The sequence below is a fragment of the Ochotona princeps genome, chromosome 4 (assembly GCF_030435755.1).
Source record: "Ochotona princeps isolate mOchPri1 chromosome 4, mOchPri1.hap1, whole genome shotgun sequence".
Classification (NCBI taxonomy): Eukaryota; Metazoa; Chordata; class Mammalia; order Lagomorpha; family Ochotonidae; genus Ochotona; species Ochotona princeps.
The window spans coordinates 57,039,149-57,060,310 of NC_080835.1; the positions used below are offsets into that span (position 1 = coordinate 57,039,149).

Below are 21,162 nucleotides of genomic sequence, written 5' to 3' on the forward strand. Positions count from 1 at the left end.
GAACCCTGGGAACACGGTAACATTTTCCATAGCAACTTGATGTCAGCAGGGGAAGCTGCTGGGGCTGGGGACGCCTGGGGAAAATACCAGGTGGAAGCTCTGCCACATAGCACTGGGGTAGAGGCCCTTCCCCACCCCAGGGCAAGCTGGCGCTTCCCATACCTGCAGCCCTGGTTCCCCTCTTGTGAACAACTGGCTTGGCTGAAGCAGCCTTGATGCCTGCGTGGTTCAAGCTTACAGTAGGATGGCTCCCCATGTCCTCAATGCCTAAGCCCTGAGCTGATCGCATCATGGTGGGACCTGCTCCCCTGAAGGCGGGATTTCCAGAGGGGCCAGACTGCTGAGCATGTGGAGGTGTGGGCAGCCAGCCCCAGCAGATACAGTGGAGAGCTGCACCTGCCCTGCTGAGGGCAGCCCTGCCCATCTGGAGACCCTCCAAGCCCTGGGAGGAGAGCTTGGCTGCTCTGGCCCCTGTAGCCAAGTCCAAAGTGGTCCTGGAATACTGTAGGCGACAGAGGCTGAGGTGAGTAAAACTCGGTGCCAGCACCTGCATCCCCAGGTCACCTGCTAGGCCTGGTCCCCTCAGCCACAGTCCCTCCCTCATTAGTCCTGGACTTCCCAGCATCGCTCACGACTGTCCGGCAGGCCTGTGTTGTGTTTCCCTCCTCCATGGCCTTGGCCCCCTGCCTCCTCAGCTTACCTCTGCACCCTGCAAACATTCACTTGCTGAACCATGTTAATAGCCGTATCCCTGCCCAGCCCGTTCCCGGACCAGGGTCCCTCTCCCTGCCTGGCACTGTCCAGTTCTGTGCAAGCTTTCACCATGGGACTCTGCTCCTGTGGTGACCTTGTACACACCATCCTGCACTGCCAGCCCCGCTGCTCCTCCTTGGCGGCCTGTCCCCACCCCCCACCTACATTGTCCCTTTTGTCCTCCTTCCCCCCTCCTGGCCCCCAGCCTAGGGTCCTGCTCCTCTTCCCTTCATTTCCAACTTGGGCGTGGCTGGAAGGCCTCGCCTCTGCCAACACCAGGATAAAACAATCCAGGTCCACTTTGGCCTGCAGGTGCTTGGCCCCCGGCGCCAGCCTCCCGTCCACATAGCTGGGTGATAGGCTGCAGGCACGGGGCAGCAGGGTGTTCTTGGCAATAGCTCCTAACTAAGGGGGGTGGAAACATGGCCCTCCGGGCCCCACTGGGCTGAACACGGGGCTAGAGCAGGCCCTCGCCTCCTGGGGGAAAGGCTGGGGTGTCCCTGACATCAAACTTTGAAGGCTGTGAGTGGTGGAGGTGGGGAGGAGCCAGCTCGGTGGACAGTGGCCCTGCCCTGGGTTTAGTGTCCCCTGTGTCACAGCTTGGCACCCTTGGAAGGCTCAGAGGACTGTCGCACGTCTGTCCACTCCTGCATGGTGTTCTGCAGGGCCTGGGTCTTCTCCTTGTCCACTTGAACATAGTCCACCTTCTCGTCCGATGTGACCGATGACGTGGAGGGCTGAGGGCATGGGGAGGGAGAGGTGGGGGTGAGCACCTCCCCCATGTCTGCAGACCCAGCCTCCCAAGGGCGCTAGGAGGCTATCGGCACCTCCCCCACACTCCTAGAGGAAGTTTTCTGAGTCCCCTAGGGCTTTGTGAAAGCACAGATCAATGGAGATGAAGGCTCTGGGCTGCTGTTCCTGGGTAAGACACTGGTTCCCCAGGGCCCCCCACCTACCCCACCCCCACCATCTCAGTCACCTTGCGGTGGGGACTTGGGGAGCTGGGCTGGAAGTCCAAGGCCAGATAATCCACACTGCCAGTGCTTTTCTTAGGAGCTGGACTGTTGGTGCCACTGGGAACAGGAGAGGCAGACACGGGGTTTTGCTATCACAAGGAGGAAAGAACTGTTAGTGTGAGCTGGTTGCTGCCTCCATCCCTCCCGGCCCTGGCCTAAGCCAGGTGGGGACCCCAGGGATGCAGCTGCTCAGCTACAGGCCAGGCTCCTGCTGCAGCCCTTTGTGCTTTTTATGGCACAGGCCAAGGGCCAAAGGGGCGCTGCACCCTTCTCGGTGCTGGGCTCAAGAGGGAGTGAGCCCTGTGGTGCCTGCCCAGTACCTCCGGGCCTCCGAGCAGATGCCCTGGGAACTGTTGACCGAGGACAGAGACCCCTCCTCTGTTAATGGTGGAAAAGTAAGTCAGCAGCTTGCAGGGTGGAAAGGTTGGGACGTATTGATCAAATAAGTGAGTCCCAGGGGTCCCCTGCCCCCCAAGAGACTCACCATAGGAACGTAGTTCTCTTCACTGTCTCCGGAGTCCGTGCTGGTGATGCTCTGGGTGGAGATGGGGCGGCAGGACTGGGACGAGCTGAAGGTGTGGCTAGAGGAGGAAGAGGACGAAGCTTTCTCACCCTTGCCTTGTGCCCATATGAGAGCAAGGGCTGATAGAGGCAGGCGCAGCTCGTCGTCCTCAGACGAGGAAACCAAACCTCCTCTTGGGGAATGGCATCCCCAGCCGGCTCCCCTGACACACACACTTACTTGGCTCGGGACCAAGACTTGGTGATGGGCGATTTGAAGGGGAGCTCGTCGATGACGGTGTTGTGCCTCAGGTCCAGTGGCGTCGGCTTCGCTGAAGCACAAACAGGGTGCGGTCAGTAGGCAGCTGGTGGCAATGAAGCTGTCACATGCATGGAGTTGGACATGGGGAGACCGAGGCTCCACGAGGGTATGCAGTCATCCTTCAGCTCCGGGTTCAGAACATCCTCCCCGAGTCCCTGAGACCCACAGCTGGGGGAGGCTCAGGGCCCTTGTGTAATCAGGCGTAGTGGTTTGTCAGTTAAGACATGCACATTTCACAGCCCAGTACCTCAGGACAGCCCTGATTGCAACTTGTTGCTAAATCAAGACATGGAGCGGTAACAGTGGTCCCTCGCATATCAGACTCCACCCTGGCCCCCGCCCTAGCTGCTGCGGATATTTGCATATAGCACATGTACATTCTCCTGTGTGCTCTAAGTTCTCTGTGGATGATCTGATGCCCCTGGTACTTGGGCAGCATAGATACAACTTCCAGGTGGTGGACTCTGGCTGTGGGGAGGGCGACTGTATAGTCTTGGCTCAAACAGAAGTCATGTCCTGGTTTGTGTTCTATGGTAATGGTGACTGTACTTTCAGAATCCAAAGCAGAGACATGTGGATGGTCTTTGTTTAGGTAAGATCATGTTGGAAATGCAGAAATCACCACGACTACACCCCCAGTACAGGGACTTTTGAGGCACTCCTCAAATCCCTGCCCCCTGTCCAATGCCAGTAGGGGGTCACATCTAGGTGGTCTTGGGCTAAGCTGACTTCCCTGCTGTGAGGCAGGAAAAACACCATTCCTGTTTTTTCAGGTTAAGAAAAGCAGGTCCATGGCTTCTCCCAAGTCCAAACAGATGCCAGCGGTGCCTAGTAACCATGCAGGGATGGGGCTGGGCAAGAGTGGACTTACCTTTCCGGTCAGGTTTGAGGTTCCGGTTCACAGGGGGTGGCTGGATCTCACTGCCGCGGCTGGGGCCTCGGTGCAGAGGAAGGGCAGTGGCTGGGTAGCCCAGAGTGTCAAAGTGATGAGGCCCTGGGCTCATAGGGATGTAGACACTCTGGGCACTGTCCCCTGCTCGCTCCATGGCCAGCAGGGTAGAGGAGCCTGGGTTCATGGGCACATAGTTATCTTCAGAATTGGCACTGTCCGATCGGCCCAACACTGCCTTCCCTGGCTAGGGAGAAGGAAAGCAAGCACTCCCATTAGCAACTTACACTGGAATGGGACAAGCTGGGCATACACGGCAGGAAAAGTCAAGACTGGGTTAGCTCGGCTATCAGGAAGACCCGTGCTGGGCTGGCTCTGAGGCACAGCAGGCCACCATGGATTCAAGTCCTGATTGTTCTACTTCCCACCTGGCTTCCTGCTAACAAGCCTGGGAAAGCCACAGAACATGACCTGAATAAGTGCATCCCTGCTGCCCACATGAGGAACCCAGGTAGGACTTCCCCATGCGGTAGGTTTGGGAGGTCAGCAGCACCAAGAAGGTGAGGGCTGGGCCCATCTCTGCGTGGGGCTTGCCACGGGAAGGGCTGCTGTGGGCGTGGACGCTGCAGTAACTGCCCGCACTCCAGCTGCTGCACTGTGTCAGCGGATAGGCAGAAGCAGTGGATCTGCATGATGCTCCCTGTCTTTCCAGTGAACCCAGGAGAACTCTGGGGGCCGGCATAGTGGCACAGCAAGCCAATCTTCTGCCTATGGTGCACCGGCATCCCATATGGGTTCTAGTTTGAGTCCCAGCTACTCCATTTCCCATCCAGCTCCTTATCCACGGTCTGGGAGAGCAGTGGGAGGACTGTGCACTTACACGGGAGACCTGGAGCTCCTGGCTTTGGATTGGCTCAGCTCCAGTTACTGAGGTCATCAGGGGAGGGAACCAGTGGATTAAGATGTCTCTGTCTCTCCTCTCTGTAAATCTGCTTTTCTAATAGAAATAAATCTTGAACAACACTGAGTCTGGAGTTTGGCACCATCTCTACTTGTACTCTTTCCCATCCCTCCTTGAGGTGAGACCGCTAGTGTGAAGACCTACCACCCAGAGTCATGGCCTGTGCATGCTGCATCCTCTGCTTACCCACAAAGGCAGGAAGCCTTGCCAGCCAGTCTAAGACTCCCTTCTGTCAGACCAGGATACCTGTGTCTTATCTAAAAACTCTACACAGTAACATGAAGTCACACAAGAACCTTGGCGGGCCGCCAAGAGGACAGTGTCTTAGGTCTTCCTGCACTTGGGGAACTATTCCTGGGGGAGCCCAGCTCTTTCCCACTCACCAGGAAACATCCAAGTGCATCTCTCCCGGACTCGGCAGGCCTGCCCGCACCCTCGTAGGTCTCACAGGAGGAGGCTGCGGCACAGGAGGGAAACACAGAAGCAGTTAGGGTGGGGCGCCCCTGCTCGCACCCCACCTGTGCTTGTCACCTCTCAGTCCTCCCAGGCCGTGGGATGCAGCTGTGGGCAGCTGCAGAGTCCAGCCTCAGCACCTGCCCTTTCCCTCCTCCTGTCCATGGGTCTGACTTTCCCAACCAGATGTGAGCTCTGCAGGGCAGAGACATGTCTTCTTTTGTCAAATTCCCCGGGGGCGGGGGCGGGGGGAGGAGGAAGCCACAGGCTGGCACACACCTCCACTTCCAATCCCTGTTAATGGCCTTGGAGGAGTGGTAGAAGGAAGCTCCTGGCTTTAGCCATTGCAGCCATCTGGAGAGTGAACCAGATCTCTGTTTCTCCGTTCTAACTCTTTGACTCTCAAAATCTTCAAAATGTCCATGGGAAGGGAACATTTTGTGATTAAAAAAAAAACAAAAACAACTATGGCTTTAAAAGTGGTTTTATACCAAAAAATGTTTAAGTTTTAACTGCACCTTTTCATGAACCTTTGAAAGTCCAAGGTGGGTGTCCTATAACTTACTTTCACAGCACAGGTGAATGTCCAATGTGCTGATGAATCCAGACTGCAGGGAGCCTGGGACCTTTCTTGGGGGGGCCTCATCTCTGCCTGGGGGGACCCTGCAGTCCGTGTGTGGCTCCTAACTAACTAACTCCTAACTGTGAGATGGACACAGGGCGCCTTTGTCCCACCACACTCTAACAGTAAGAAAGGGCTTTGCCAGCCCTGTGCAAGGTGCACGGTAAGAGGAACTGATGTTTTCTTTCATTGGGCTGAAGCGCTTGGAAGCTGGGTGGGAAATATTCTCCCTGGAAAAGCAGGGGCCCCTAAGGCTGAGGCTGCAGCCAGGGAGAGCTTTCACACAGGGCTGGTCCTCCAGCTGCTTTGATTTAAACATGAATAAACCACTAGGCTCCTTGTTCCCCGGCCCACACTCTTGCTCTCTCTCACTACTGCCTTCCTGGAGGCAGTGCCCACTACACTCCAGCCGTGAGCAATATCTACTTCTGGTCTCCAGCTGCTGGAGGACCCAGGGGTAAGGGGATCAGGCAGGAGATGCCCAAACACCCATCAGGGATCTTGCCAGGAATGACCCTGTGACCCGTAAATCCCCAGGAACCCTTGTGCCCCTCCCCGGGGTGGCAGCTGGGGCACACACTGACCTCGGTGCAGCCGGCTGTTGTCCATCGCAGGCAGCGTGTTGCGCCTGGGGATGGTGGCGGCGACTGATCTGCTGCTGTCACCGGCTGCTGCTCTCGGCTGAGGGCTGCCCCACCGAGGGGTTTCCGCCTGGTTAGGCTTGGGGGGCCTGGGCGGGGGAGCGACGGCCGAGTCCCCCCCGGCGGCCACAGCCATGGCATTGTGGTTCTTGTCCAGCGTGAATGTCCTAGGGATCTGGTAGGTCGAGAGTGGGGTGGTCGGCACCTCCATGTTGTCCACTAGGAGGTCCCCAAACTCGCGGCACAGGGTGTTGCTGGGTGTCTTGAAGGTGTACACGTCCTCGCTGTCCGTCTCGGAGCCTGTGAGGCTGCCCTTGGTGTGGCCGTGGGAAGCCAGGCTCCGGGGCAGGTCGTAGGCGCTGTCTCGGAACTCGGCGTTGTGCCGGCTGGGCTTGGGGAGGCTGTAGAAGCCGTGCACTTGGCCGCTGACGCCGTTCACACAGTGTCCGTTGCCCTGGGCAAGTTTCTGTACAGCTGTGTCGCTCCTCATGAGAAATGAGGTCCTGGTGCCCTGAGAGAAGCTGGCGCTCCTAGGGAGGAAAGGCAGCAGGGGTAGGACGGTGACAAGAACTGCCCATGGAGGCTAAACCGAAGGCACAGAGCTCCCCGCACCTGGCTGGTGTGGGAACCAATACCGGGTGGAAGACCGAAGGCACCGCTCTTGCCTCTCTCCCTCCGCAAGCCCAGGCTAAAGCTTTGGAAGCTGAAGGCAGTGCTGAAAGGTGTCTAAAGCCACAAAATAGAGAATCCACATGTATCCCTTGTGCCAGCGGCAGCCCAGATACCCTGGGGAGAAGCAAGCCTGACCACTGGTGCCCCTGACTGCAGGGTCCTGCGAGACACACTCGTGGTCATTGTGGATGTCAGGATCAGACAGGCTATGGAGGAACTCTGACCAAAGTCGGGATCCCAATCAGACCCGACAGGGAGGAAGCCTCGTGTCTCGCAGGCTCCTGATCATAATGTCTTGGATATTGCTGGGGTCATTGAAACCGAGTCCAACTGGTGAATCTAAATGTATGTTTTTGCACCATTAAAGCCAACACAACACCACAGAGCGAGGGGGCAGGCACACCCTGGGCTCACACAGAGTGAGGAGGCAGGCAGACCTTGAGCTCACACAGGGTCTGCCACCCCCGGCTCGTGGTGTGAGCCAGAGCAAAGCCCAAGCTTTCTTTTTCTGAACTTGCTTCCATTATCTGCAAAATGGTAACTAAAAACATATTTGGAAGGTTGTTTGGCATATCTGGTACACACTCACAGATGTTCCACTAAACTCAGCCTTTGCTCTCCCCCAAATGACAGTTACTTTCAAGGTCAGTCTTACCCCCTCAATCAGCATGGCTTCGGTTTATCGCTGTTCACTGTTGTAAGAACCACAGACTATATACAGCACAACGCAAAGGCTGCGAGGCAGTCCCAGGAACCCTCTGGCTGCTGAGTCCCAGTTTTCCTACTATACAATAAACAGGCTCCGGACCAGTGCTGTGCTGCAGTGAATAAAGCTGGCATTTCATAGACACCAGTTTGAGTCCTGGCTGCTGCTCCACTTCCAATCTAGCTCCCTGATAGTGGGCCTGGGAAAGCAGGGAGGATGGCCCAAGTGTTTGGGCCCTGCATCCATATGGGGAGATCTGGAAGAAGCTCCTGGCTTTGGTCGGCCCTAGCCTTGGCTGCTGTAGACATTTGAAACAAGTGGATGGCACATCTCTCTCACCTCTCTCTCTAAATCTGCTTTCTATATAAATACGATAAATCTTAAAAGAAGCAAGTTGATCACGGGCCTTCTTTTAAAAAATAAGTGAAAAAAAAAAAACCCACCAGCTCATGGGTATGGATGCTGTACTTATAACTATTCAACAAAAGCTACAGAGTTCTTTTCTAGAGTTCTTTCTGTTTTATGGTTTTCTGAGAGGCATTCAGGCGGAGGGGGCGGGAAATACCTGTTTCCAAAAATCTAAAAAATATTATCCTATTTGGGAACTATGTCCAGGTACCCCCCCCCAAAAAAAGGACGGGGGAGGAGTTGTACTGATTATTTTTTTTACTTTAGGCCCAGAGAGATAAGGCTGGCCACACACGAGGGGGGACGTTCCAGCGTAGCCACGGATGCGCCTGAGAGCCCCGCGGTGACCCTGGTGATGGGCTCTAAGAGCAGAAGGTCCACCCTTTACCACAGTGGCTCTGAGACTAGATTCTGTGTCCAGTGGAGGACAAGACCGGGCACTGCGGACTGAGCGGGGGCATGAACTGCTGGGCAAGCAAGGATCCACACCTGCTTTCCTGTCTGGTTGGGAATCTTCATAGGGGCTCATTAGGAAATAAAGCAAAACAAAACAAAATGAAACAAAAGCCACCAAATCCTTCAGAGCAATGAACTCAGCCTCTGGGAGACCATAGATATCTTCAAGAATCTGACAGGGAAGACCTTGTGGTTTCTCAGAAAAAAGGACACATTTGCCTGTTAGCTGCTAGGGGCCAGTCCAGGAACCTGTGCTGAAGGAGCTTGTTATTATAGATGTGGCCACCAGAGGGCGATGGAAAACAGGGCCCCAGGCTCCCTCTCCGGCAGGAGTGCCCCCGATGGCTGGGGGGTTTCATTCAGGCCCTCACTCCCAAGGCCAACGTGTCCATTTGCCCTTTGTGGCTCATTCCACACACAGCCGCAGCCTGCATCACCTCACATGAGACCTTCCCTAGAGCCATGCTTAGGGGAATGAGAACACAGAGGTGTCAGAGCAGACCCAGACTTCACCCCGCCCTCTCTCTCTGTTCTGCCTCCTGTCTTGTCTGGCATAATTTCCACACACCTCCACCCAGACTGAACAAGTCATCATGTGGGCCAGAGATGCCACCTGTCCTGTCAGGGTGTGTACCACAGGGACGGAGCAGGTGATTGAAGGTGTGCAAACGAGACAATCAAGTCGAATGAGCTGGTGGCTTCATGGTTGTGCTAACCCTCCCTGGCAACGGCGGTGCTGGCGGTGGTGGCAGAGTGTCAGGCAATACTTCCTTCCAGATGGTACATGTGAGTGGTGCCGGGAGGATAAGCAAGCAACTGGCCAGGCAGTGGGCAGGACAGGGAGGCACAAAGACCTAAGAGACAACATAGTAAGGGAACAGAGACACAAGCTGCACAGGTAGGAGCTGGTATGTTAGGACGCTGTGAGGTCAGACACCGCCTGTTGGGTCTCACGCGTGGAGCCTGACACAACAGTACCTTCAGAAGCAGACAGCAGAATGGGGTTATCGGAAGCCACGAGGAAGGCACTGGGTGAAGGCCACGCAGAGTGATAGAGGAGGAAGACCCTTCATGAGATGCACTGGGAGTGCAGGGGTGAGAGCCACAGAGGATGCACTGTATTCCTGAGACACGGAGAGAGAGAAGCCACGCCAGGCCTTGTGCATCCACCACAAGATACTGACGTGATGCACTGTAGCTGGGACATACACCTCACCGCTGCACAAACACTTCAAAACCTATGTGGTTAGGGCCGAATCGCATCCTGTTAGCCACCGATGAAGAAGGCTGAGGGAATGTCAGCCGAGGGATGCCAGGGCGCATGGCGCAGGCCACCTGCTGTGACCCTCACTCCCCTCCCTCCATTTCCACCCTCTGGGCAGTGGCACCAGGCACACAGCTGGGGGTTACCCATCTGTGATTTCTCTCCCGGGAACCCATTGGGTCCTACTGAATCCACTCCAATTAGGTTCCTGAAGTCTGTGGCCAGGACCTGCCATGGGCCCCAGGCCTTTCAGATGCTCACTGCTCCTGACTGCCTGAACCATCTCAGCGCCTTGAGGGCAGGCCCAGGCTCCTAGGCTTGTGGCCATGTGCCTCCCCAGCTGTTCTCCCTACATTCCCTTCCATGTGAGGACCCACGGGAACCACACTTGACAGGGTTCCCAGCGTGCCCCATTTTGCCAGCCACGAGATTTTGCTGTGCCCTGTCGGGAAAGCCTTCCTCTTTCAATGTGGAAAGCTCGTAATCCTTCAACCTCAGCTCAAACTGTCCGTGCTTTAAGCTGGTCGTTTCATCTTCCATCCTAAGAGTAATCCATCACCGGCACGACTCTGTTCTTGGAGCCGGTGCAAATTTTCATCTGTATCATGAACCCTTGTCTCCTCCTGCAGACTGATTTCCTTCCATGCTCTCCTCAGCACCCAGCTTAGTGTAGGCAGCACAAAGGAATGCACATGGGAAGAAACACACCAAGCACTGGGTGGCGCTGCTGAGCTTGTCCCTGAGTGTTGCCTGAGTTCTGGAACTCACATGGAATCTTCTTATTAATGAGCCCATTGCATCCTGCCCAAGCAGTGCCTCTCCAGCTCCCGGGCTCCCCATTCACCCCCAGCGCACGGGCTGCCACTACATCTCCAGGGCACCCTCTCGAGGTCTGAGGGCCCTGCAGGCTCCTAGGCCTCCCCTGCACTTCAGTCCCTTCTTCCTTCCAGCTCCCATAGCGCTGGCATCCACTGCATGGTGTCGGCTGCCTGGCTGCACTGTCATTATACCATGTGCTGCTTGCTGTACCTGCCCCAGGACCTGGCAGGTGGCATGGGTGAGGGTTCAGGGACACCGATCATGATCATGTCAACATGCAAGAGGGGCTGAACCAGGCAGACAAACGTGAACTTGCCAAGAGTAACCTGCTGAGATGGAGTAGATCCTGCACTACCCCAGGTTTGTGGAGCCCTGCTCATAGCTCACTGCCAGGAGCAGGGGACAAGAGCCAGGAGGGGGGATTCTCAGTGCTCCGAAGTCCCGTGGTGTGGGACCTCGCCTGAGGCCTGTGGGCTCGTGCATACCTACAAGGCTTTTCCTCCAGGGCTGACAGCAACATGGCAAAATAAGATCCTGTGCCAGGCCCCTCGCGTGTGCTGTCACTGCAAATCCTTCTCACAGCTCTGAGATGGGCAAGGATGGCAAGGGGGTGACATGTAGGCATTCAGGGGCGCTCCCTCAGGACAGCGGCCCGGGCCGCCTCTCCTGCCCTGCCCGGCTGCTGCCTGTCACCTCCCCCCCCTTCTTTCACAGACTTTGGCCTTAGCACCGACTCAGAACTTGCTGGGCTTGTACACTTGGGGCCGTAGGTCTTCCAGCCAGTTTCCTGCCACCATTTTCCTATAATTTTATGATAAGGGATGTTCCATTCCACACGATGACTTAGCTCTTTTCTATCCTATCAGACTTTTCCTTGAAGATGCACTCAGTTTTTTTTTTTTTTAATTTGACACCCACACCCCCCCCACACAGAGCTATGGGGGAGAAAGTGAGCTTGCATTTGCTGGTTCACTCCCTAACGGGCCCCAGAAGCTGCAGCCTGGAACTGAATCCACATCTCCCACAGGGATGGCAGGGGCCCGAGCATCTGAGCCATGGTCGCCGCCTCCCAGAGTGGGTAGCAGCAGGAAGCTGGAATTGGGAGACGCGGGACTTGAACTCAGGTCCCACAATCCGTGATATGGGACTCCTACCTGCGAAGCCACATGCCTGCCCTCTCTGCTCTGCCTTTAAATGATCCTGTTCCCCACCTAAGGGTAACTTATTACACAAATACTTTCAAATAGACAAGCCACAGAGTCAGCACTCTGTGATTGTGACTGGTCCTCATGGCAGGTGACGTGGACCCAATCCCTTGCAATGGACCCATCCCAAATGGATCCTTTCTGGGACAGAAGACAGGAGAAAACTCAGGAATCTCTGTACCACAATCCTCAAGAGTCGAGGCAATCTTGGCATCTCCAAGCCTCCTGCTGTAACTCGTGGTGTCTAGGGACCCGCACGTAAGCGTGCACAGGCCCTGGGTGGGCAGGCAGGGCCCCAGGCTGGTACAGCACACCGCCAGAGGGCCAGGCATGGAAGGCCATGGATTGCTCAGAAAAGTGGGTCTGGAGATGCATGGGGGAAGGACTGCTGAGGGGGAACAGGACAGGGGAGCAGTGACTGACTTCTGGGGGACCCCCACCAACCAGGCTACTGCACTTGCAGGTGAATGAGGCGGGGCTAAGACCAGGTGGTTTAGAGGAGGGAAACCAGAGGACCTTTTGGGGCCACACCAATACACCCACCCACATGGAAGACCTGAGCTGAGCTGGTCAGTATCGATTATTGCCTACTGGCACACATGAAAGCCATGGCTGGGGGGCCTGCTGGCAGAGCTCGACCATAGTACCCACCAGTGAGTGTCAGGGCCGAGAGTGGACCGTGTAAGGCTGGGCCATGACACTAACCAGCTCCCAATGTGAGGAGTGACTCGAACATTGGCCTTGAAGGCCCTTGACATTTTGGACTCTACTATTTTAGGTATCTATTTCCCCTTTCCCATGGCTTGCAAATTTTGTGCCATTCCGGGTACCCACCAATCCCTCTTGCCCCCTCCCCCAATCTCTGCCCACCTACCAATATCCTGCGGCTCTGGCAATGCTTTCCACTAATCCCTCATGGCTGCCCTCCCATCCATTCCCTCTTCCTCCCTCACCTGCTCCTCTCTCTCCACTTGGCTCCCCACGCCACCCACCCCGTCCTCTGTCATGCCTCCTGCCCTCCTCCCAGCAGCTCCCTCCTCCCAGCAGCTCCCTCCTCCCCAGCAGCTCCCTCCTCCCCAGCAGCTCCCTCCTCCCCAGCAGCTCCCTCCTCCCAGCAGCTCCCTCCTCCCCAGCAGCTCCCTCCTCCCCAGCAGCTCCCTCCTCCCCAGCAGCTCCCTCCTCCCAGCAGCTCCCTCCTGCCACCATGGCAGGGACGTTTCTCTGTTCCATCCCTCTGCCTCCACGCCCATCTCTGTCCTGCTGGAATAAAGGACCTCCGAGGTACCTTGCTGCATCTGGTATTTTGGCTTTAATGGCAGCAAACTTATGCTGAAAAGAGGACTTAGCTGTGACAAATTAGCTGCGTGTAAGAACTTCATGTGTATAAAAAGTAACACCTGAGAGAACCAGGTCTGGGAGCAGATGCTGTGGGGGATCGTGGGCTGACCCTGTGGGACTGTCGTACCAGCTGGTTTGCTCGAGGGCTGGGGGTGGTGATGGGCAGAGCTAGGCATGATAATGGAATTCACCAACACCCATGGGCATGGGGTTGGTAATGGGCCAGGCTGGTCCAGGCTGTAGCACTTGTAGGTGCATCAAGAATTGGGGTGAAGGACAGGCCAGTTTTGGCTAAATCATCAGCCAGTTCATATTAGTGCTGGGACTGGGGACTGGTTGGGCTGGGCTAGGCTGCAGCACCTACCAGAATGAGCTAGATTTGGGGGGCAGGTCAGGCCAATCCAGGCCACAGCACCTGCTGGTGAATGTCAAGGTGAAGTGAACCATGACAGTCTGGGCTGCAGCTCCCACAAGCACACGTAAGACTCAGGATGGGGGACAAGCCCAGTAGGGGAGTTGTGGGGGCTTCCCTGCTGGAACACCATTCCCACTGGTGATCATATGAGCCAGGACTGGGGACAGACCAGGCTGGGCAGGACTACAAAGCCCGTTGGCCTATATGTGAGCTGGTTTTGAGGAAGAACCAGGCTGGGCTAAGTGACCATATCTACTAGTGTATACATGAGCCAGAGTAAGTGCAGGCTGGTTGGGTTTTGCTGTAGCATCGGCTAGCAGGTGCTGGGACTAGGGCAAGTCCTGGCAAGCTAGACAGTAGAACCACTTGCAAAGTGCAAGATTAAGGGCTGGGAGTGGGTCTAGCAGGGAAATTGTGGGCACCCCTGTGAATTCAACTCCCACCAATGAACATGGGAACCAGGGATAGGGGTGGGCCTGACTAGACAAGCAGTGCTACCTGGCAGCATGAGTGCGAGCTGGACAGTGGGGTTGGTCAGGTTGGGCTAGGCTCTAATGCTCATTGATGTGTACAAGAGCCAAATGGGAAAGCCGGACTGACTGGACTGTCTGCTGTGTACACCAGCATGCACAGGAACCAGGGCTGGGGGCAGGCCTGGTGAAGTTATGGGGGTTGCTCCAACTAGGCTGCAGTTCTCACTGGTGTGAGTGACGGCTGAGTGTGTAGTGGGCGGGGATGGGTTGGGCTACAGCTCCATTGCTTTGCATATGAGACAGGGCTGGGAACAGAACTGACCAGGTCATTGCAATCACCACTGTGTGTAGGCTCATGTGGATGATAGTCTGAGCTGGATTCCACACTGGCTGGTACACAGGAATCAGGTCTGGGGTCAACTCTGGAGAGGTTTTGGGGGGACCTCCCCAACTGGATCACTGGACTCAGAACTCCAACCATGAGGAAAAATCACAGGATCATGGAGTACATGTATCAGAACTGGGTCTCGGGCCCGGCAGCGTGGCCTAGTGGCTAAAGTCCTCACCTTGAACGTGCCGGGATCCCATATGGGCGCCGGTTCTAATCCCAGCAGCTCCACTTCCCATTCAGCTCCCTGCTTGTGGCCTGGGAAAGCAGTCCACACAAGGATAGTCCAAAGCTTTGGGATCCTGCACCTGTGTGGCAGACCCGGAAGAAGTTCCTGGCTCCTGGCTTCAGATCGGCTCAGCTCTGGCCATTGTGGCTCACTTGGGGAGTGAATGATCAGACGGAAGATTCTCCTTCTGTATATCTGACTGTATATCTGTATATCTGTATATAAATAAATCTTAAAAAAAAAAAAAACAAAAACAACTGGGTCTCCATGGTTGCTAAGGCCTGTGCAGTGGACAGCATGCCCAGATACTCACAGAAGACCTGGCACCAGTTCATTGAGGTTTATAGAGGACATCTAATGCCATGGAGGGCAGAACAAATTGGACCACTCCCAGTCAAGCCTTGACAGCGAATATCTGGGTGGATTGAGACTCTAAGCTGTACTCTGAGAATACACCCCACATCAGGGACCCTGGGATGACATCGAGTGGCCAACCGCTGGGGGCGGCCCTCTCCCCTTTCTCCCCACTTTCCCCATATACAGGAAGAAAAGAGGGGTTAGAGGCAGTTGTTGTATCTACCTTTCCCCCATTCCTCGACTCTCCCCACCCTAACTGATGGTGTACTCCGGCAAGCATCCCTATCAACCACATAAACATCATCAAAAAGAAAATGAAATGGCAGTTCTTGTGGTGGTGTGGCAGAAGAAGAACAGAACTAACTGGACAACTACCCCAAACAAACAATGCAGCAAAACATCTCGGTGAATGGAGCCAATGGACACTGGGAGGGTGACATCATCCTCGGACTGGTGAAATCGGCAGCATTTTAGAACTATCCAAGCCACTTGGACAGAACCCTCGGAATATGCACACACTGAGACTCTGGGTTGATGTGAGGTGGCGGTTCCTCATCCCTGGGACATGCGGAAAGTCATGAGTGGTTTCCCTTTGTCTCTCCCCTCCCTCCAGGAACAACAGGAAGAAATACCAAATTTGGAAGCAATGAGTACACCCAATTTTCCCTGAATCTCGATCCTTCCCACCGTGATCCACCATGTAATCATCATAAAAAATAAAATTTATAATAAAAAAAGAAATTCAAAAAAACAAACAAAACCCCCAAACCCAGAACTGCTATGCCACAGCAGGGAGTCCCGGCTCTAGCAATTTCTGTGATGACAGAAATACTGATACCTGGGCCGTCCAGTGTGGTAGCCACTGGCCACAAGGGGCTTCTGAGCAAACTGACTTCAGTTCTTGCAATTCTGAAAGTCTAACCCTTGATGCCTTCTCCTTCTCCGCCGCCCCCAAAACCACATTTTTAAAAGCAATTTTTGATAATGGGAAATTTCTTCAGAACTGCAGGTGATACTGCTAAGATCTGAAGATGATACAAAGCAAAAAAGTATTTTTTTTAGAAATGCTTGTGTTTACCTGAAAAGGCATAACATTTTATTCTGTGGTCTTAAAGCCCTTAAGGCCAAGGGATTACAAACGGGCAGGCCCTGTGCAGGATCACGGCCCAACAAGCGGCCCTGGCCGACGCCTACCTGGCATTTTCTGCTCTCCGGCTGATGCACTGGTGCAGGTAGAGATACTCCTGAGGCGCACTGGTGGACAAGGCGGGCTGCATGTGGTTAGACATGGGGGGCTCGAACGTGAACAGAGTCGGCTGGCTGGAGTGCGACGGGGCCGAGGATTTCCGCTCTCGGAGCAGGTGCTGACTGGAGCTGCTGAACTCAGCTGGCGAGGAGCGGGGACCGTGACCAGCGGAGGCGATGTTTCTCAGGGACTCTGTGGAAACAACAAAGCACTCTGTGAAGGGCAGAGGAACAGGTCCTCATCCTGAAGTGGCCAGCTGTCAGAGAAAGCAAAAAGAGCCAAGGACGGTGACCCGGTAGTGACCTCTCCCTGGCATACACCTGGTCCCTCTCCAGGGCTGGGCTGGTGTCTCCAGGTGCCCTGGATGGAGGGCTGGACCTCTGCCCTGCTCAGGACCACCCCAGGGGCTGCTTGTCTGACAGGCGGCACTATGGCAGGTGTGGCGACCCCTGAGCCTGGAGTGTGACCCTGGCTCTCTGGCCAGCTCAGCCTCAGTAGTGGCCTCCACCACCATTCTCCTTGTTGGCAGCTCCTGCTGTCACCCCCTCAGATCCACAGCTAGTGCTTCTCCATGAAGCTCTGTTGACAGAGGACTCATTGACAGACCCACACTGGACCTGACTGCATTACTGAAGAAAGCACAAATACAATCAGAGCTGTGGCTACAGACTGGACCCCGGGTTCCTCCCAGGACAACCATGCACCCCACAATTCTGCAGACTGGACTCCAGGTTCCTCTCAGGACAGCCATGCACCCCACCATCCTGCAGACTGGACCCCGGGCTGCTCCCAGGACAGCCATGCACCCCACCATCCTGGCAGTGGTTTTTTTTTTTCTTTTTTTTTTTTGGCCACACAACTCCCTCCCCTACCCACCACCTTCACTCTTATCAAAACCTGCTCCAGTGTTGTGTTAGAAAGGAAGTGAGGTATTAAGGACTGATAATAGCTGAGAGTGCTACACCCCAAGGCAAGGGCATTATTCATTTGGCTGGCTCTCTAAGCCCAAATTCCTTAGCACAACACACAAGGCCTTTCACAGTCTGACCTATTTCCTGCTTTTCTCCACCCATAAACAAGGCATATGGAAGCATCATCAGTGGCTGAACACACCAGCCCCTTTTGTAATTTTTTCTTTGCAGGGCCGGGGGGCTTGTGCTGTTCCTTCTGCCTGGATTTCATTTCTGCTCTACTGACAAACTCACAGGCCGACTCTCCCTGCACGGACACCACATTCTCTAACCTTCCTGGCCTTCCAGCGTTTGGCGCAGGTTTCTGCTGCCTCAGCGTCTGAACAGGGAGTTGTGAGGAGGCTATCATAGACTTCACCGAAAAAAGCAAGGTGTAGAGAAGGTATTCAGACAGTGTTTGCAGAATAAGCAAAACTATTCACTCAGCATCCAAAAATTCCAACACAGAAATGCAGAAACGAAGGCTTAGAGATGCCATCTCGTGTGACGGGCTACCTAGTGGGGTGATGTTTTCGTAGTGCTAAAGGCGGCTTCCGGGGATTCTTCTGGTTCTATCAGAGGGGACACAGTTTTCTTTCTACTTCCTGTTTTCTGACCGATTTCAGAATGTGCCCTTCTCAAAGCCCCGGGCGGGATCCTCAGCTCATAAATGCTTCGCAGCAGTAATTAGTCTTCAGTGGTCTGGGATGCAGACAGCGACAGCTCCTGGCTGCGTTCGGCAGGGACCAGCAGCAGCATGGGGCCTGGAGGGAAAGCTGTTCCATTGCCAGCTGTCTTGACCTCCACCCTGAATTCCCATGACAGGTCTCGGAGGGAGTGAACTGGACGTTTGTGAAGAGAATCAATGGCTCCATTACTCCATTAGTTTTGCCAGATGAACTCTCTCATGTTGCAGCAGAGAGGGAACCCGGAGCAGGGCGTGAACGCCAGCTGTGCCTGTGCAGACAGCTACCCTGGAGGTGGGGGACGGGGGGAGGGGTAGGCTCTAGTCTCAACTATCTCCTCCCTAGGGGTCTGCTGCAGACGCTCCTGTGCCCGCAGAGCCTCTCTTGGCTGGGACCATCCAGTATGCTCCCACAGCTTCTGTTACTGCTCCTGGGGTGGAACTACCATTTGATGTCCACATCCTGCATGCAGGTTCCTGGCCCAATTTCTAGCCAGTGTGTTGCTAAGGCAGCTTCCTACTAATGTGCATCCTTGGGAAGGTGGTAAGTCACTGGGTCCCTGCCGCCAGGTGAGAGGCCTGGATGGAGTGCCTGGGTCCTGGCTTCAGCCTGGCCTCGCCCTGGCTGCTGTTGGCATTTTGGGAACGAACTAAGTGGATATTAGATCTCTGTCTTCCTCCCCGCCACCACCAAAAAAGGTATTTCTCTTTAAAAACCACTGTCTCATTTATTTCTTCAACTCTGTTCTTATAGGATTCCAAGAAAACACGAGCATCGCTCTCATCTCGTGGTATGTTGGGCTGTGATCTCAGCAAGGGCAGAGACGCTGCCTAGTTTTTCAAGATTTCATCCTTAGTATGTGACACATCTCACTGTGTGTTGATCAAAGTACACAGCACAGCACTCATGGACTCCTCCACTCCTGAAGAATAATCTGACAGTCTGACAATCTCCCCCGGCTTTCCCCCCACGATGCAAGCCTGGTCCCCTGGCACATTCCTCAAGCTCCCGTAACTGAGATGTGTATGGGTGTGAAGGCAACAGGAGAGACCAACCTGCTGGTTTCTGGCTGTGGAGTCCTATGGATGCACCCCAGTCCGCCTAAAGATTTCAGGGAAAGTCACTTCACCTGCTGGCCTCCCTTCCTTATTTACCCATCAAGTTATACTATCCCTGGGATGAAACACACGCTGAGTCTCAAATATCTGGCCTGCTATGGGTGCTCAGAGCATGTTCTACTCACTTCTGTACCTCTGGTGCCTCAAATAGTCCTGACACATAGTAGGGATTCAATACATATGTGTTGAGTGAATTAAAAAATTATCCCTGGCACTTGTGCGTGCGCGCGCACACACACACACACACACAATCCGAATATGCTTGTGTCTCAAGATCAAAATCACAGAGAGGTTGCAAAAGGTCTGTTAAGAAGATGAAGTCACAATGCCACTGTCTGGGGTCCTCAAGCTAAAGGAATTCAGTTCCACCAGCACAAAGCTGTAGCCAGAAAATGAGCCAGCCCATCTAACGGTGTGAGCTCCAGCAAAGTTCTCTCCAAGTTGCCTTGGCGTTCAACTTTGCCAGACTCTCACTTCTGTTGGCACGTTTCAAGATCCCTGTCTGACTATTCCTTGTGCCTGTCACTTGGGGGAATAGTGCCCAGAATCATGTCTGCCTGGAACACCAGTCTGTGACCTTATTTTAAAAACAGTTCTTTGCACCATAGGAAAAAAAAAATCAGTCTTTGTGGATGTAACTAGATCACTGTAGGCCCCAATCTAATCACTGATGTCCTCATGAAAGAGATAGAGACGGAGACAAGGAGAAAGCCATGTGGGGACAGAGGAAGGGAACGGACTGCTGGCAGCCCCTGGTGACCCCAGAGAAAGGTAGAAATGGATTCTCCTGCAAGGGGCACCCAGTAGGAACAAGCGCTGTCAGTATTCTACCCACGGCTGTGCAGCCTCCTGAAGTGGGAGACGATCTCTTTCTGTTGCTTGAATCTCCCCAGTTCATGGTACTTGGTTATGGCAGCCCTAGGAAACTAATGTAGTGCAATAAAACCGAAAACCTTCAGGCGATGCTTTCCTCTCTATCAGAGGAGACATAACTGCAAAGCTGACATCAGAGTCAGGTTTTCTGGAATAAGGGTTTCCCACTTTGGACATAGTACCTCTGTCCTCCCTTCCCCCGTGTCCCCTTTGCTAGCCTGACGACCGGCCTGCGAGTGACCTGATGGGGCTCTGTGCTCTTCTGTCCACTGAAAGCTGCTCCGTTCAGACAACATGCTCGACTCCTAGCTTTACACACTGGGCTGGCTCCTAGGCCCACGCGGCTGTGACTTGGGCTCCATCATCACCCAGCAGCCCACCTTGCAATCACAATCCCAAACATTCCACAGGAAAAAGGATGTGTTAGGCTAACAGTTGAAAGACTTGGCTGTCTGTGGACCTGCCTCAAGCTTGCTATTTGCCTTGAGCCAGTCCACATGGGCCTTGCGTGCCTCAGCTGCTCTATCTGTGTGAAGGGACTATACTATCCCCGCTGTCTGCGGAGTGCTGTTGAGAGATTAAAACACTAACACCCTGCCCGCAGGTGTCTACAGTGATTCTCAGGACAGCCAGAGAGTTCAACTGTACATCAGCTGATGTGTGGAAAAACAAAATGTGGTTCACCCAGACAATAGAATATGACTCAGCCTTAAAGAGGAATGAAGCTCTGATCTGTGTTATTTTAAAATTGTTTAAAATTTTATTTGAGGGCAATAACCTAGTGGTTAAATCCTTGCTTTGAATGTAACAGGAACCCACATGGTAACAGTTCCTGACCCAGCTGCTCCACTTTCCATTCAGTTCTCTGCCCAAATGGGAGGTCAAGACGCAGTTCCTAGTTCCTGACTTCAGTTTGGCCCAGACCTAGCTGTGAAGGCCATTTAGGGAGTGACCTAAAGGAGAGAAGACCTCTCTGTTGCTCTATCCTTTCAAATAAATAACTAACGCTTAAAATAAATAAATAAAAACATCCATGGGACCAGTGCTGTGCTGTAACATAAGCCTCCGCTGTAGCACCAGCATCCCATATGGGCAGTGGTTCATGTGCGACCTGCTCTACTTCTGCTCCAGCTGGTATTACTCATAATAGTCAAAAGTAGTAATAAGCCAAATGTTCATCAACTCATCCATTAACCAAAAAAGTGTGACACAGCCTATACAATGCACTATTATTAGGATACAAGTTATAACATTATGTTAAACATAAGGACACAAGTTATAACATTATGAAAACATACGGTTACAAGTTTCATGTATGTCTAGGGGGCAGGTGTGGTGGCATAGCACAACAACACATGTGCTGACATCCCATATAAGCTTGAATACTGCCTGTCTCACTTC

The 21,162-nt window shown here is 54.1% G+C and overlaps 1 protein-coding gene across 1 annotated transcript in view; it reads right to left on the reverse strand.

The window, feature by feature from the left end:
- Nucleotides 1-398: 398 nt before the first annotated feature.
- The window catches only part of GAB2 (GRB2 associated binding protein 2), a 179,321-nt gene continuing 158,557 nt past the window's right edge, over nucleotides 399-21,162 (reverse strand). The window contains exons 3-10 of the mRNA XM_058663657.1: nucleotides 16,083-16,326; nucleotides 6,102-6,688; nucleotides 4,826-4,899; nucleotides 3,464-3,728; nucleotides 2,512-2,602; nucleotides 2,254-2,350; nucleotides 1,733-1,858; nucleotides 399-1,490 (exon numbers count right to left, since the gene is read on the reverse strand). Coding sequence (XP_058519640.1) covers nucleotides 1,347-1,490; nucleotides 1,733-1,858; nucleotides 2,254-2,350; nucleotides 2,512-2,602; nucleotides 3,464-3,728; nucleotides 4,826-4,899; nucleotides 6,102-6,688; nucleotides 16,083-16,326 — 1,628 coding nt within the window. The 3' untranslated portion in view covers nucleotides 399-1,346. The remainder of the gene's footprint in view (nucleotides 1,491-1,732; nucleotides 1,859-2,253; nucleotides 2,351-2,511; nucleotides 2,603-3,463; nucleotides 3,729-4,825; nucleotides 4,900-6,101; nucleotides 6,689-16,082; nucleotides 16,327-21,162) is intronic.